We start from the raw sequence: 18135 nt of genomic DNA on the forward strand, positions 1-18135 counted from the left end.
CCTGGCAGCCACATTCATCCTCCTCACAGCACCCCACCCTTTCTCTAGTCCATCCATGTAGCCATTTATAGAAAGTACACAGACCCAATCCATGGACCTGCTCCTGGTTGTTTCTGCTCCTGTGATTTCTATTGCAGAAGCACTGTGTATACTTGAAGATGTGTTTGTTTGCTGGAGTTTCAGCATCACCTTCCTTTGCTCCTAGGGTGAAAAAGGTGACCCTGGAGAGATCGGTGCTGAGGGAAAGCCAGGCCCGCCTGGAGAGAAAGGCTCAACGGGTGCCCCTGGACCACCAGGAGATGTTGTTTATAAACAGGTGAGCTTGGCTCTGCCCAGTGTCCTCACTGATGGAACTAGTGATGACCCTGAAGTGAAGGACCATTGGCTATTGCTGCAAGAATCTTGACTACAATGGGTACGGGGAGAAAAAGTAGCTGCTTGTGCCGCTTCCACTCTCAGTTGTGTCCATACGTCTAATCCTTGTCCATTTGCTTCATTACAATGCGCGGGTTGCACCCTTCTCCCACTGTATGATCTCATCACTCCCGGTGACATGATAGTGTGAATCCACATAATGCTAATATCATGATAGATAATCCAAAGCGGCACCTTTCCTTCCCAACCTAGGCTTTTCCAGGAGCACCGGGGCCTCCGGAAGATGTTGGCGTGCAGGGCCACCTGGGACTGAAGGTAAGTCCAGGCAAGTGTATCTGTTGGGTGGACAGACAGACAAATGAATAAAAGTGTGGAAGGATGTGTTGATGAATGTATGTAGGTGGGTGGATGGTTGTAGATGGGTCACCTTCAGGCCATTTTGAAGCAGTTTGGGTAAGAGGAAAAAGGGTAGAGCAGTAGGAATGTTTGAGGTTATAAGCGGAATCTGGGGGTGACCTTAAAAAGAAACAGGGACTGACAGTCAGACGTCAGAGAGCATAGTGCAATAGGGAAGAGGCAGGCATTGACCTGACTTGTAGAAAAGTCATAGGAGGTACTGGCCTGACATGTGAATGACTCTACCCCTACCGGATCACCTGCTAGAGTAAATAGTTTGCTTTCGCCAGAGGCCCCTGAGCTTCTTGTCCTTCGTCTGACACTCAGTTCCAGATTGGGGACAGCTTAATTTGTCTTAGGTGTTTAGGTCACATGCTCAAGTTTAGAGCACATAGAAATGCTCACGTATCACACCCATGCGTCCAGTAGCCAAGAATGACTGGACACCCGAGCCTGCATTGCCTGATCTCAATGCGGCTACTAAGATACTGAACCTCATTCAGAGTTTGCCGGTCCAGAAACAACAGTGGCGGTTAACCCACCGCCACCATTGTCTCTGGACCGGCAAATTACGAGTTCTGCAGGTGGGTGGCATTACTCCCGCCAGGTCTGACCTGGCGGGAGTAACGCCACCCGCCTGCAGACGGAAATGGAGACACCTGCACCGTTAATTACGGTGCCAGAGTTTCCACGGTCCAAATTCCCATGGAGTCCTATGGGACTCCATGGGAATGGGGTGTAACGGAATGCTGGCTTCGGAATTACCGGATCACCGGGGCTGTAATGCCCCAGTGATTCCGGCAAGTCCAGAGCCGGTTTTTCCCTACGAGTCCGGCGGCAGCCTGCCCGTTTTACCAGCTTGGCTACCGCCAGACTCGTAATGAGGCCCACTGTGATGAATCCGGTGAAGTCATCACTGATTCCCCTCCGTTGATATCCTCCCATGTGGCCAGGGGTCAGCAGCCTCTACCTGTTCCTGATCCTGGGGGCGGCTATATGAGGGAGCATCACATGGGAGGAGACTATGACTGGGGGGAGGTGGTGACCCCATTGAGTGAGATGCAGTATTTCCCCCTGATGAAGACACGCTAATGCCCAAGTCTTTAATGGCTTGTTGTCACTTAACAGTTGCCTCCTATAGTAAAGGTCATAAAACCTTTGTCTGAAGAAGAAAGAAATCCGAAGCCTGGCAGCGACTTAAGAACGCAAGGCTTACCTACCAGCGTGGCAAGAGAGGAAAAAAGGTGCAGACAGCACACCTGAGGGGCCGTGGAAGTATTAGGAACCACAGCAGAGCTTCTGGAGTTGCGGAAATTCCAGGGGGCAGTGTTCTCTGGTCCAGGCCACATAGGGAGCCCGGCGAGAGATTGCAGAGCTGCTGGAAACTCTGGGGAATGTCTGCATTGTGTGGGAAGCCGATCCAGTGAAGAGGCTTGTTTGCATAGTCATGCCAAGAGTCAGGGACACCGAGAGCGACCAGTGATGTTTTTGGAGACCCAGAGGCGTACCAAGGTGCATATGTACAAATGACTGAATGTTACAATGTTGCAAATACGAACAATATCAAAGTGGATGAATGCAGATAAAGTCCAATCCTATTTCAAATATCCGACAAGCAGTATATGTGAATGCTGGCAGGACAAGTGCAACAAGAAAGCACAAGCAAGTATACATGCATAAGATACCACTGTGGGTGAAAACTGAAGCATGTGTTACCATAGGCAAATAGGTCAAGCACCTTAGAAAATATGCTACTCTGATAAAAGAACAGTGAAACAAAAAGAGGTCCTTGCAAGCAGAAATATCAGGCACCTGAAGTTGTATACAGTTTGGACACTTTATGGAGATACCTGTCAGGGGAGTATACCAGGGGTACTGACTGAGGAGCTCACAAAAGAAGTCCTGGCAAGCACAAATACCAGGCACCTGGAGCTCCATAAGACTTTTGTATAAACATTCAGCTATTGTGGGAAGATACCTGACAGGGCAGCATACCAGGCGATCTGAAAAGCCCATGGGAGGATTCCTGGCAGGGGAGTAAACCAGGCAATCCGCAAAAGTTACCAAAATATCTAAAGAAAGACTGTCATGGAATGTATCGGTTAACCAAGTTATAGAAAAGCTGTTATGGAAATTATTGCTTGATCAAGGTGAAGAGAGACTGTCTTGGAATGTATTGTTTGAGCAAGTTAAAGGAAGACTGTTCAGGAATTCATTATTTGAACAAGAACTTTGTGAGTGCAGTATAAAGACACAAAAGGAACTGTTGGATAAAGAGACTCTTTTGCCATCCTACCTAAAATTCCAGGACAAGGGAACAACCCTCTGGATCCTAGGATCTTTCCTTGGAAGTTATTTGTGTTGGATCTATCCTTATATTTTTTATTGTCAACACTTTCTGCTAATATCCATCCACAGACATTTCCTTGCACCATGTGTTGTTCTGTTTCTAATGTGAGGGTCAGCTTGGAATGATTGGACATGAGGAGGGATTTTAAGTTACTGACTACTTGACCCTGACAGATCCTTGGTTTTGGTTTTGAAGCAGGGAAATTCCTCTGTAGGATACGTCTAGAGAGGCATTTGTACAACATATTTTTTGTTTAATAAAATGGCTGATTTTGAGAATAACACAACCTTGTGTCTGCCTATCATTGCTAATGCCTCACAACACCCTCTGCATTCAGTGGGTTGTTTGGAGCCTGATCAATGACGATTGAGGTCAGACTTCTAAACATTGCAAAATACCAGTTCTCATGTTTAGCTTTCATTTGTTTAAGTTAGTAATCGATTTTGTCTCCTTTCCCTTCCTTGTTTTCTTGCTGCATTTTACTTTCTCTATCAACACCTTTTTCCCCTTGCTGCCAACATTCACATGTTCATGTATTTACTTTGTTTTTCTCTACATCTTCTCTACTTTATTCCTTCTTTTTCACTTTTCTGCTTTTGCCCATACTCTGCTTTTTTTTTCCTTTTCCATTTCTTGTTTTCTTCACCTTCCATTCTTTAGGGAGAACCAGGCGAAAAGGGTGACCGTGGCGAAAAGGGTGACCCTGGCGAAAAGGGTGACCCTGGCGAAAAGGGTGACCCTGGTGAAAAGGGTGAAAGCGGCGAAAAGGGTGAAAGCGGCGAAAAGGTTGGTTTAATTTTAAAAAACAGTTAGAAGGGAAAAGTCTTTGCATAAAGATGGTGATAATTAGTTGGGATTTGTGAAATCAAACATCTATATCAAAATGTTCCAAAACATGAGAGCCCTTCATCTGAGAACGAGTAGGCCTGAATGACCTGTTGTATGGGATGGTTCCCACTCAGGGGGATCTGCGATCACCCTTTAGCTGCTTGTACCTTAACAGAGGAGAAATATCCATTTGTGGATCACTCTCATCCCACCACAAGGTCAGTCCATCACTCACGTTCCAGGCAATGCTCCCCTCTGCTCCTGCCTTGGGAGCTGTCATCAGTAAGCTTCATCTGATATGGACTATTGAGGCATGTAGATAAAGGGGTACATGTTTGAGTTACCCTTCGAACGTAGGGTGAAACCGCAAGCTTTTCAACAGTTTCCCAAAATATGAGAACACCTAAACTGAGAAAGGACAAGGTCAAATAACCTGTGCCATAGGAAGGTGCCCACTGAGGAGGGTCTACAATCACGCTTTAGCTCACTTTGCAGGGAGACATCCCATTTGCATATCAGCTGGTTCCAGCCAATCAGGGTTTTTCTTGCCACCCAGAAGGGCTGAACAGATAGCCTGAGTGGCTCTTATGGGCCTTCCTCTAGTGTCAAGCCATGTGGGCCAGTTGCACATGCTTCACATTGGAGCATTTTTCTGCGTGTTAGTTTCTAGACATTTGCTGAGACTATCATAGTCCATTCCAGTTCCTGCTTAATTGTTTTCAACCTTTCACGCTGGTTTAAAATGAGGTGATAGTAGAAGCAATTATTACAGTGCTTAGAAACGTTTCACGCTGGTTTAAGCTGATATTTTTTATTCAAATCGAAGAATTGATCTTTTTCTTTATAGTACAATGTTATAAAAACCCATTTGCTGCAGGCGGATACAGTAGGAATCGTGTACCCGATCACGTGGCCAGTAAGCTCAGCGAGTTAAGCACTTACCTACGATAACCGTGTGTGAAGTCACAGGATCAAATTCTGAACGTGCCAAATCACCCCTTAAGGCTTCCGATCTCAATGTATTGAGTACCATGAAAAATGAGGTGATAATAGAAACAATTATTACAGTGCTTAGAAACCAGGGTGATCCAGAATAAAGCCCTTTGTATGAACCGTGTATTATTATTATTATTATACATAGCGTTCTTTTAATTTCAAAAGTCTTCTCTAGCCACCCTTGCCAGTTTTGAACCAGGCGAGACTCCACTGCCATGCCAAAGTCGCTTACAGAAATGCCCTTCCCCCACCCACCTTCCCCACCACTCTCCTCTGTGAGAAACCGGTTCACTGTAAATTGACACATTTGTATTGTTTTCTTTCTTTTTTTCCAGGGAGAAAAGGGAGTGAAAGGCGATCCCGGAGAGCAGGTGTGTGTTTTGTTTGGTAAATAGCTGTTTTGCACCTTTTGTTTAGCTTAATGCCCTCCTCAGGATGTGAACAGTCCCCCAAAAAGAGAAACCCACAGCAATACAGAACAACATGTAAAACGCCTCAAACACAGCTGCCAAGGGGCGCATATCATGTGTGGCAGCGCCAGCTCAAGACGCCTTGCCTGCCATGACTCATAGCCCAACACTTACATTGAGTAAAAAGACAACTGCACATCCCAGAATGGAACGTGGTCCTGGCTGAGAAGGCGGAACACATGGCCAGTTGGCCCAGTGCTGACGTCATGTCTATTGCACACGCCGTTAGGGCCTGTGGAAGACTGGCCTGTCCTGAATCCATCTCTGAAGGGCCCTGGTGTGTTATTCCGTTTCCTTACATGGCTCATTGACAAGTCTACATGTTGTAAGAACATGATGTATATGGTTTCTAAATGTCTCCAAAGGACCTGGCTGAAAATGAAGGAGAAGATTTGACTGGCAGGGCCAGATACACGTGGAGCCTCTTTTGCATAATGGCTAGTTGATAGGATAAACTATTTTGCAAAGTGACATTGATGATTTTGTTTGCAGGACTATTGCAGCTTTTTTTAATTGTTCTTTGGTGGTTTTTTGAAACTTATAACGATAACATGTATGTTTTACGTGTTGTTTTGTATCTAGTGACACATTGGGTCTCATCACAAGTTGGGTGGTATCCCGTCGTAATACCGCCCACCTGTAATACTGTTAGCACCCACCGGTCCAGCAGTTTTACCGCTGGATCACGGGTTGGCCGTTAACTGTAAATCCCGATTCCCCATTGGATTCAATGGGGCATTTTTTGCCGCTAATACAGCCGGTGGTAATACAGGGTGCTAAATAGGATTTTCACCTCCAGAAAAAAGCTGGAGGTAAAACAGCCCTTTTAGCGTCCAACTCATGATAGGGCCAGCCCTTAAATGCAGCGATAATACCGTTGTAGCCACATTTAAGTGCTGCAGCCCAATTCGTGATGAGGCCCTTTGTATGCATGTTTTATTGGCTGCTAGACACAAATGCCGAATAAAGCTACTGTTCACTGATTAAATGACTACATACTCTACTAGATTTTCATTTACCAGTCTGTGACCTATCGCTAGCTTCTATGGCAAACACATCAAGGGTTATACGGCGTGCGCAGCTGCGCCGCCAAGGCGCATAGTGCCTGTGGGCTCTTTTTAGTTTGATGATGTGTTAGTGACCCCCACCCACCTTGCCACATCTCATGCCACTCAAGGAAAGGCACTGCTGATAATGTGGACATCTGGAGACTTCTGCAGCAGGGGTCCTACACAAGCCTGACAAGCGCCCAGTGCCTTAAGTGGCATGGGCAAATGTGCCAGGGCTTATCAAGGGGATGTGGCCTAATGGTGGATTGTTAGGCTATGTGCCCTTTGACAAGCATGGCTTAGTGGGCTATGGACACCCACGCCAGGCAGGACTTTGTCGAGATCAGCACCCTAAGAACCATATTTCTGAGCTCGGCATTGGCTAGCCCCGGCACACTTAAAGCCCTGCAAGCGCCTCCTACAACCCCACCCACAGGTGTGACATTACCATGTCAGATGCGGCGCAGGTCTGGCCTTTATTAAACACTTATGAAAACCCTGAAAACATCTGCTCTAATACAGAATTTGGCATGGTAGAACCAGTTCCAACCATCCCTCTTGTGAGCTGTATCTGTGTTCACCACCTGGGTCACGCATGTTATCCTTCCTGCTTCTACAGAGCTGCACAGAGTGCCATCCGATGAGTGTAACGGGGCTCCCCGGGCTCCCTGGACCGCCAGGGCCCCCTGGCCCACCTGGACCAGCCGGCACTCCCTGCACCGAATGTCCAATGGATGACTGGTCCCAGCCTGTCTTCCAAGAGGTGAGATGCAATCTATTTTTTTGAAAATAGAAAGTGCGTTGCTAGGGTTATGGACATATTAATGACAGGAGTGCCCTGATATAACAATTAATAATTTAGATCTGCTGGTGGTGGGGGGGGGCTGGAAAGAGTACATGGGAGCGGCATGAAAGGGACACAAGAATGCATGTTCAGTTATGAAAGTACTCATCGATGATTACAAGTCTTTATGACACATTTCGTGTAGAATGCACATATACCGAAAATGTTATGACAAAACATAACAATTTATTTTGTTGCGAGGGTCTCTCCGAACCCCCTGTTTTCCACCCCTAAAAACCCACCCCAACTGTTTCCCACTAGATTAAACCCTTTACCCCTCCCCCACATACATTTTCGTTATGTTTTTCATTATAAAAGTTTTGTTATATGTGGATGTCTACATAAATGTTTCGTTATAAAGACTGTATACCCTCACCGATATGCAATGAAAGAGACTGATGTGTGCTCCTGAGAAGGAAAATGGATCTTAAGTGTGGTCTTGGAGCCAGTCACTAAAGGAATGTCCTTAATTCAGGGTGCAGCGGGTTCAGCAATGGGGAGCCATCAGCGTGAAGGGGAAACATTGGGAGGCAGCACAATGTGGACAGGGGATGGTTAAGAGGAGGAAAGCTTGGATATGTAGAGCTTGAAGGGGTGAGTATTGGGGGGATAGATTGAGCAAGATAGGGTGAAGGCCTAGCCAAAGATGGAGGTATACACAAGCCGCCGCCCCGTCACATGACCACCGCTCCAATCCCCCGTCCAGCGCACCATTCCTTGCATCTCTCTAAGCCACGCCCCCTGCAGGCAAACGCGGAAGGCGGCCGTATACATGCGGCCTTTCATACATAGGCCTTTAGGGGGTGCAGCCTCCAGACCGGCTGAGACCGCAAACCAATTTGTTGGGCCACTTCTTTAGTTACCTAGGCGGCGCCACTCAGCCTGTTTTCTTTCTTCCGGCCTGAAAGGGACACCCCTGGGATTCAATGGGCCATGACTATCACTGGGGTGGGGGCCATAACTGTTAAAAGCAGGCCTTCTACAAGCTGGGCACACTATTGTTTCCCAAATACGCCTCTTGCACTTTCATAGAAAAAAAATAAGTCATTTCCAAACTCTAAAATGCTGCTTACACTTCACTAGTTTTCTTTGCAATGTGTTTCTTTTTTTGTTGGACTACCACACACATACCCTGTAATTTTTGTGCCCCTTCCTTTGTGTTTTATCACAGTGTAGTTATAGTTATAAAGAGGTTGTATAGATCTCAAACTGCTTAATCACAAATAAATTCTTTTGTGGAGCTGACAGCCGTTATTATTAGGGAAATTAAACTGGGTTCATGGGTGCCAACTTTGGATTTTCACGACATGGGCAGAAATACCCCAAACTCTGCCCTGAATATAAGCAAGCGACCAGCCCAACTCATGCTCTGACCAAACACATTTCATAGCACTTGTTTTTGTATAAGGAATTGCAAAAAGTCATACGATTAACCAGTTTTTGATATATAACATCTAACCAGCGCCTCTCAACCTGCTGAGCTACCCTGGTGTCCTACTGTAGAGCGTGTCTATGGATCCCTCAATGTGCTAACAATCACTGCATTAGCAACAGTATTTTGGGTGCACCACTGCCATGCAAGTGATTTAAAGTGGAAGTGATGCACAGTGTGGAGTTTGGGAAGAAGCAGCGTGAAATAAATTGCACCATTTTAAAACTAATACTTTGAACATTTCCTTTGAGCGGAGTTCAACTGCAAGCTCCGCCCCCTCGGATCTCCACCCCTCCTCCAAACTCCACCCTTGTGGGATCCCCCTTTAAATTGTTTCTACTTCCACCATAAGCCACGCCTTTTGTAAGGGCGTGTTAGTTACTTGTGCTTCTTGAGTCATGTTCATAAAGGTAAGGTTCACACATCCTAGGGGCGACGTGACAGTTCCTCCAAGAGAGGGATGAATGCATATCTGTACATAGGCTTCTTGTGTAGCTCTTAATGCCGATTTCAGACTAGGGGCCTCATTACACGGTAGGCGGTAGGGATTTACCGGTACCGGTAAAATACCGGTACCGGTAAATCCCTGCCGCCTTACTACGAGGTCCCTTAGCGGGTTGGTACTTTAACGCCTGCTTTTTGCAGGCGTTAAATACCAACCCGCTAAGGGACCTCGGAGCTAATTACGGCACCGCTAAATTGCGGTGCCGTAATTAGCGCCTTCCCCATTCCCATTGAGCCCTATGGGGCAGAAATGGGAATGGGGAAGGGCAATGGCGGAAGGGGGATTTACCGCCCCTCCAACCTTGGGATGGGGCGGTAAATCCCCTTTCCGCCAAGGCGGTGCCGGTATTTTACCGGCATGAGCCATGGCGCTAATAGCGCCATGGCTCACCGCCTACCGTGTAATGAGGCCCAAGGTCCTTTTCTGGACAACTCGGGCCTCATTACGAGTGACGTAGTCCGGAAATAAAGGTGCGGTAACTTCACCAGCACCTTTATTTCCAGATCGGTTCACTCCGACTCTCCCGGTAGGGGCACTGAACAACCGGCAGGCCTGACCTGCCGGTAGTTTAGGCCCCTACCGGCAGGTTTCTCACTGAAGCACTGTCTTCCCATTCCCATGGAGTCCTATGGAAACTTAGCGTATCGCCGCCACCGGTGATATCCCAGTAACATCGAGGGGTCAAGCGGTGGAAACGTTAATGCGTGGTTACCGGCAACCTCGTAATGAGGTGTGTAAGGGGTTAGCATCTGCCTACTGGGTTGTGTCTTTTTCAGTTAACCCTTTCCTGACCGCAAATGAAAGTATAGCAGCTCTGCAGGGAAATGCCATCCTCAAAGACATCTGTCCATTTCAAGATGGCTGTGGGTGACGTGCATGTCCTTTAATTCTTCTGTTTTCTTCTCTTTTTTCTTGCTACAGGCTGGAAGCCCAAACATGGAGGTATATGGAGCCGTTGTCCCTCAAGTAGGTGACCCAGCTGCCTGCAAGAATGCACATTTAATGAACTCACTCTCCTTTCTACTCCCCAAAGCAACACTCCCATAGACCACTTCCAAGTATAGAGACATAGCCTTGTATACAGGCGAAGGGGTGTGGCACAGGTGGGCGCTCTAGGGGCATATGAATCCACTCCTGGGTTCACCTTTGCAGCCCATTGCATTCTGGTCGTTTTAGTCTGATCTTTCGCAGATAGACTTAGAAATCGGATTCTGATGTGTCTTTAGAAGCCTTGATCGGAATTCAGTGTGAAACTTGGGACTGGGATCTCTGTGGGCCTCTTTTGCCTCTTTGTGATTTGTTGTTTCAGTCTCTGCACCCAAGAAAAGGCAGCGCTGCCAGCAGGGCTAGAGTAGGCTGACTCCGAGACTATGGAAATTATAAAGCAAGGGCAGCCGGCTATTTCTGCTGGTTGGATAACAAGCCTCTTTGTGTAATTGACAAACAGCCATCACTGGTGTCTTTCTGTCAGCTAATGTCTCCTTTTAACTGGATGTCAGGAGTGGTTCTGTGTATTGGTTGGATTTCATACATTGCTTCCCTCCTGTGCAAGTGATACCATCTTCTAATTTCCAACTGCCATGAAATGCTTTCCTTGTATTGGGCCAGCACCAGAATTTCTTCCTTCTCTTGTCTCAATGTTAGGATGTTCTTCCTTCGATTGGCTGGATATCAGGACTTTCGTCCTTCTATTGGCTAAATGTTAGGATGGTCCACCTTCTATTGGCTGGATATCAGGACTTTCTTCATTCTATTGGCTAAATGTTAGGATGGTCCTCCTTCTATTGGCTGGATTTCAGGACTTTCTTCCTTCTATTGGCTAAATGTTTCGATTTTCTTCCTTCCATCGGCAAGATGTCACGGATGTCGTTCTTCTATTGGCTGGAACTCATGACTTTCTTTCTTCCATTGGGTTAATGTCATTGGTTTCTTCCTTCTACTGGCTGGATGTCAGGGCGTTGTTCCTTTCGAATGTCAGAACGTTGTGCCTACTGTTGGCTGGATATCAGAGCTTTGTTCCTTCTATTGGTTGGTTGTCAAGGATATTTTCCTTCTACTGACTGGATGACAGGACTTTCTTCCTTCTATTGGCTTAATGTCATGGCTTTCTTCCTTTTACTGGCTGGATGTCAGGGCGTTGTTCCTTTCGAATGTCAGGGCGTTGTGTCTTCTGTGGGCTGTATATCAGAGCTGTGTTCCTTCTGTTGGCTGGATGACAGGACTTTCTTCCTTCTATTGGCTGAATGGCAGGGCTTTGTCCTTTCTGTTGGCTGAATCGTGACTGTTTGCCTTCTGTTGGCTGGATTTCAGGACTTTATTCCTCTTGTTGGCTGGACGTCAGGAATTTTCATCTTCTGTTGGCTGGGTGTAAGGACTTTCTTCCTTTTGGCTGGATGTAAGGAAGTGTTGCCTTCTGTGGGCTTGGTCCCTTCTATTGGTTGGTTGTCAAGGCGTTGTCCCTCTATGTTGGCTGGATGACAGGACTTTCTTTATTCTATTGGCTGAATGTAAGGGCTTTCTTCGTTCTATTGGCTGGATGTCAGGGCTTAGTTTCTTCTGTTGGCTGATCGCTTGACGTTTTCCCTTCTGTTGGTTCGATTTCGGGACTTTACTCCTCCTGTTGGCTGGAGGCCATGACTTTCTTCCTTCTATTGGTTGATTGTCAGGACCTCTCACCATCCCATGACTGGGTGTGGGGATTTGCTTCCTTTTAGTGTCAGTTGATTATATCTGTTAAATTGGCTTGGTTTCGGAAATTGCTTCCCTTCTATTGGCTAGATGTCAAGACCTGCTTCCTTCAATTGGCTGGGTGTACAGACATGTCCTTCCATTTCGTGCATTTCAGAATCTGCCTTCCTCTTACTGGTTAAATATCAAGAATTGCCTTCCTTCTCTAGGCCGGACGGCAAGGTCCGCCTTTCTGCTCTTGGTAGTGTGACAGGAAGTGGTTTGAAATGCCTTAATTCCAATGTGGATTTGTTAAATTTCCATCCTATATGACATCGTCTTTTCTAGGGGTGCTTACTCTGTATTTTTGATTTTATATTTCAGGGTCCTCCTGGCTTCCTTGGATATCCTGGACCTCCGGGACCTCCAGGACCTCCAGGTCCACCCGGTGTCGTATATCTGAATGTAAGAACCTACCTCTTGCGGTGCGTGCACAGTGTGAGGCAGGGCTGTGGAGCCTAGAATGTTCTCTAAGGCAGAGGTTGGAGATCCAGCCCAGGGACAGGGAGAAGGACACAGTGATCTGTATGATGATGGTATAGGCTAGAGGCCAGGGCAGTGGGGCTAAATCGGAGTGCAGCAGCTTTGAGGATCTGGTCTTGGTGACTACTGAATTGGCGACACCATGATCCGACTCTCGGCCTTGCCAGTGGTACCCAAGCTGCCCACTGCACCGAAGCGCCTGTGCCTTTTCAAGTGTGCCCTTTCCTGGGCTGTGTTGACTCCTCTTTGAGGGTCACTTTTATACAGTGTCAGTTTTAGGACATCCTTATTTCTCACTCTCACTCTTACACTGCGCTCCTGATTAGTCTGTCAAACTCCTCAGTTGCTATCCTCACTTAGAAGTCCTCGCTCTTAACTCCCCCTTCTCATGCCTCATTCCTCCTCCTTAATCCTCTGCTCCTCTCATTGTGCATTTGAGGACATTTTAATTTGTCTTTCTCACACGTCATCCGTGGCCCTCTTTCCTCTTACTTAATCAAGATTTGTAGTCCTCACACCTAACGTCTTAAGGGAATGCTCATCAAAACTCATGCACTGCTCAACACAATTAATCTTTAGTACTCATTTCTTCTCCCCGGTCATCAGCTGAGGTGTGAAGGGACAACTGATGACTGAGGGATGGGAATGAGTACACAAAAAGGATTAGTGATGATTGATGCATGAGTTGTGAAGAGGAGCAGTGAGGTATGAGCTGCGAGGACAACTGATGATGGTGGAGGAAAAATGAGGAATACGGATGTCATGTAAGGAGGACGAAGGATAATATCCTAGCATGTACAGAGTGTGACGAGTGAGGAGGGTTGTGGGAGAGGAAGAACCAAGGGTGAGGATTGATGAGTAAGGAGAATGATCCAGGCGTGAGAAGAACTAATGAGGAGAAAAGAGTGACATTTAGGGGTGGCAAACAGTCGCGCCACAGGCACCTGCGTGATTCAGCCAATACTAGCTTCTGTCTGGTCCATTTGTTTCACTGCTGCTCCAGGGCCCCTCTCTTCCTCCCACCAGAACTGATGTGTCCCAGGATGTTATGCCAGAGTCTGTCTTCTCTGTCCCTTGTCCTCAGCTGAGCTGGCTGATGCTCTGTCTAGGAATGTGTACTAGTGTGGAGGGGATAGGGAGATATTGTGAAAGATGGTCCCTTTGAAAGGCCAATAGGGCAGAGGAAAACATAGGCCAATTTTCAGCATTTAGATGTGACTGACTCTGCCCCGTCGCTGTGTGTCTTTCATAGGCATCATCTTGCCATGCAAAGCTCCACATTTTGGTGTGATCCATCACAAGCTCCACCCCAATCCATCATTCCCTACTTACTTGTACACATCTTTCATGCACGTTTAACCTTTGTCCCTCTTTGCCATTTCCCCTCCTGTACTGTCTAGTCTCTCACAGATCATGGTGCCGTGTACCCCTTGCATGGGCAGAATATGCCACGTTCTACTGACTTGCACAGTATAAAAAGCTTATAACATAACTAATTTGCCAAAGAGACAGCAGATGACCGTGAGGCACTGACGTCATTTGTAAACATTTCCCCAATAGATTTTGACTGACAGGGGTTTCTATCATTGCTCCTGCAAAGCCTGAACTACCCTTAGGCGCTTGCACCCAGGGGTGGACTGTGAACCAAACGAGGTCCTGGGTAACATTTTCAAAGTGGCTCCATGTGATCCATTTTCAGCAAGCCCAACCCTTTTCCTATGGGAACATTTTGAAATTAATTAGGTTACCACACAAAAGAGGCCCAGGGCACAGAGGCCTACCGGGACATCTCCAGAGTTCCCCATAGGCCGGTCCACCCCTGCTTGCACCCTCTGCTTCAACTTTGTTCACCCAGCTTCCTCATGCCAAGACACTTTAGCCAGCTGACTGTGCAGAGGGGCAGCGGCTGAGTGGGCATGGAGTTAGCATGGAGTGGGCATGGCGCCTGACAGTTCCTGCAGATGATCCCTCAGCTGCGCGGCAGTGTAGATCAAAATGCCAAGCGCTGGCTTGCCCGTTTTGTGGGCATTCAACATAATATCATGCAGAGTTTAGATTAAAATTGTGCGAAATTTGGCAACTTCGCTTTAAGAAATTTCGTAACGATGTGTAGTAAATTGGTGACATTATGCAAACATATTAATAAATGTAATGAGTACCTTCGTGATTTGTGAAGGGAGGATAGAACAGGGGCAACGCACTGGTCTTGGAAGCAAGACCACGCAGAGGAACAGAGGGTAATAGGTGCTTTGTAAAAAAAAAAAACAATAACATAAAAATAAAGTAAGTCCAAGTGTTCTTATTTTTCAAAACCTGCATACATACCTGCTTAAAAAGGCCAGCAATTGTTCTTCTGCCTAAAACTTTCTCAACAATGTTTGCTGAGAAATTCTGCAGCCAAAGTTTGCCTATATTTTTTTCACAGCAAAGTGAGTTGACAACTCAAGTAAATTGTTTAAACCAGTTCAGAGTTTTCTGTTTACTTTGTCGTGGGAAAATCCTGGAGATAAACCTTTGCTGTGGATCTTCTCACACAACTAAGTGAAATCTCTTGCCAACACATTTCTGACATGTTTTAGCTTATAATAAATCCTGGAAATTAGGTTCTTGCATGAGTTCAGTTCAGGTAACTGAGAACTCATTACAATAGCTTTCCACTTATCTTGAGGATACAATCCCTTCAACATTTTTTTTTCTGCAGGATTTCTTTTCAGTGATTTCAACTGAGGCGTAACTGGAGTTTATCCAAAAAAACTGGTGGAATTAAAATTTCCCACACCGCAAGTGCCATTTAGTATTTCACATGAATTGTAGTTGATAGAATTCCCAGCATTCAAGCTTTATCCCTCCACAACACCATCGCCATTTAGTGCTTAGCAGGAGACTTACAATGAACTGAAACCTGAATCCCTGAATGCCTGAAACCTGTGTTTTTGTTGCAGAGGGTGTTTCCGGTCCGTCCTCGGCCACATTGTAAAGATCCGGTAAGCCAGGAAATATCACAGTTTGGTTGGCACAGCGAAAATCGCAGGTACGAAATGTCAAACTGATGTCCTCAAATCCTGTCTCCCTTCCTGCAGGTGACTCACAGCCAGAAGTCGGACTCAGGTAGGCACTCGGAACGCCCTGCAGGGTGTAAACTCTGTGAAGGGATCAAAAACTGCAAGTTTGAGATGAAGCATAACATTCTCAGAAGGAAATGAGACACTGAGGGCCGATTCTGAGGTGCTTGCAAAAAGTGAAAAGTGTTCTTCCATGAAGGAAGAACACTTTCCTTAAAATCACCATATTATAACAAAGAAAGAATGTGTTGCAGGAATATGAAAACTTCAGCTTTTGTATGTGCCTGATTTATGGCCTAACACCGGCCCTGGTAACCATCAGGAATACAAAACAGGGACTATGAGAGGATTCGCCTGGCCGAGAATGCATGTAAAAAAACAGGAGTTAAAATACGGCTCCTGTTAGGTGTCATTCACCTCCACTGCACATGGTTTTGCCTTTATTAAAAGCTAACTTATATACCCGCCGCTGCCTGGGATTTCATTTTCTCAAAGGTACTATTTGTTGGAAATACCTTAAGGTAGCTTTACACTTTTCTGAAAGGCTCCATAAAAGAGGTGAAAAGAAAAATTCATTACATTTTTCGATAATTCCATAATTTAAAAATGTTTTCTTATAAACACTACACAACACAATTTTTTGTTCTACTAAAAAACTCATTCTGTAACAACATGGAGGTTCCTGAGCAGCATGATGGATGACAGGATGCAGACGGTGCCAACAACTACGGACCTAAAGTTTAATATTACCAAAGTACATGTTCATTGTAAGGCTTGTATATAAACAAAAAATTTGTTTTTCCCATTGGAGTAAAGATATACAACTTATTCCGGGAACTCACTATAGAACGCGCAACATATAACTGCCCGTGGGAGAAACATGGAGATTCCAAGTTCTTACCAGTGCACTTGATTGACTGGCCCTTTGCCTTGGTGATCGTGATACCGAATGCCAACCTGACCGGGAACTCTAGGCACTTGAAACTGAATGGCATGTCTGTCGGAATGAGTGGAATGCAGCAGATGAATACATCTCCTCCTTTTCCCTTCCCGGTCAACACTGTCGCTTCAATTGCGTTGGGCAGAATTTCTTTCATGCACACATGTCGCACCTCTTTATATAGCAACAATTTGCAAACTTCTGGAATGTTACCTGCCTTCACCTTCGCCTCTCAGGTCCATTTGTCTCCCACACGCCTTGCCTTTGCCTCCCATACGCCTTTGCCTTTCAGCTCTCATAGGCCTACACCTCCCATACGGCAATGTTTTACCAACCCACAAACAAAACTTTTGACTTTTATATATATAGATAGCACTTCCCAGACTGCAGCAGCACTTTTCTGAATTGCGGAAAGCTTATTTATTTATTTTTAAAATCGTATAAAGCGCAACTTTGACCCGAAGGTGTCTAGGCGCTGCTGTTTGGTGGTAAGAAAGAAAACTCATCAGTAGGAAATGCACGCTGACAGATTAAAACAGGAAGGACTTAGGTGCCCTTCGGAAGGGGAGGTGCTCCTCTGTCACTCTGAGCGCTAAAGGGAGAAAATTACAGAGAGTAGGGCCCATGACCGAGAAAGAACAGCCACCAAAATGCACCCGCTGAAATCTAGGCACTTTCAGCAGCGCCTGAGTAGAGGAGCGCAGCTGCCTATTAGGTTGATAGCACTCTATCTTTTCTTTCAAATACTCTGGCCCAGCATTATAAAGAGCACGATGAGTAACACAAAGTAGTATCTTGAACTTTATTCGTTCCGCCACGGGGATTCAGTGAAGGCGCTACAGAAGACCGACAGATGGAGTTAAACGGGGGCATTAAGTGCCAGCCTGGCCGCGGCATTCTGGAGTACATGCATATGTCGTAGCTGGTACCTGGGTTGCCCCAGGTAGATCCCTTTGCAGTAGTGCAATGACCTCATTATCGTTGAAGTGACCAACAAGTGACTGCGGCTATCGGAGGGCAGAAGAGGCAGTATCGTTCCCAAGCCCAGCAGTACACACTGCTGGAATCTGAGCTTCTCGCAACCCACTAGGGAGAAGTCTCATCCCCAGGGCCCTTTACTGATTTACAGACCGCTGGACATGGGCCAAGCGATTTGCGCCAAAATTGAGAATTTCACAGGTTACCAGTCGACTGGGGACCAAACACCAATACCTCTGTTTTATTCCTATTCAGCTTGAGCAAGTTGGCCGGCATGCACTTGCCTATCCTGTCCCAGCAGTCGCAGAGGAGTTTGGTAGCAGGTTCAGATTGAGGGGAGTCAAGCCAAAACACCAACGGTGTGTCATCGGCATAGATGTAAAAAAGGACTCCACACTGCGCAATCAAATCAGCCAGGAAACACACATAAAGATTAAAAAGAAGAGGGGACAGGACTTATCCTAGGGGCACCCCACAGGTCATGCTCTGGGTAGAGGAATGGCAAGCTTGAAAGGAGACGGTCTGCGTCCGGCCCTCCAGAAAAGACTCAAACCATGTCAATAAGGACCCTTTAACACCCGCTGAGGTCCAGGAGGATTAACACTCCAACTTCCCAGCGGTCCTGGAGTAGGACTAAATCATACAACAGGGATATCATAACTGATTCCGTACCCCTAGCTGGACGGAACTCTGACTGGGA

General features: G+C 46.3%; 1 protein-coding gene and 1 long non-coding RNA gene across 2 annotated transcripts in view; both read left to right on the top strand.

Moving 5' to 3' along the window:
- Window positions 1-212: 212 nt before the first annotated feature.
- On the top strand, window positions 213-3901 carry LOC138520649 (uncharacterized). The gene is made up of 3 exons (XR_011282836.1): window positions 213-316; window positions 628-690; window positions 3782-3901. It is a non-coding gene; the product is annotated as an uncharacterized lncRNA (long non-coding RNA).
- A 1383-nt stretch (window positions 3902-5284) lies between these two features.
- The window catches only part of LOC138520650 (collagen alpha-1(XV) chain-like), a 49261-nt gene continuing 36410 nt past the window's right edge, over window positions 5285-18135 (top strand). Inside the window, exons 1-6 of the mRNA XM_069632944.1 lie at window positions 5285-5316; window positions 7084-7227; window positions 10167-10211; window positions 12297-12377; window positions 15398-15439; window positions 15536-15563. Of these exons, the coding sequence (XP_069489045.1) occupies window positions 7105-7227; window positions 10167-10211; window positions 12297-12377; window positions 15398-15439; window positions 15536-15563 (319 nt within the window). The 5' untranslated portion in view covers window positions 5285-5316; window positions 7084-7104. The remainder of the gene's footprint in view (window positions 5317-7083; window positions 7228-10166; window positions 10212-12296; window positions 12378-15397; window positions 15440-15535; window positions 15564-18135) is intronic.

The sequence above is a fragment of the Ambystoma mexicanum genome, chromosome 13 (assembly GCF_040938575.1).
Source record: "Ambystoma mexicanum isolate Mex_15411 chromosome 13, UKY_AmexF1_1, whole genome shotgun sequence".
Classification (NCBI taxonomy): Eukaryota; Metazoa; Chordata; class Amphibia; order Caudata; family Ambystomatidae; genus Ambystoma; species Ambystoma mexicanum.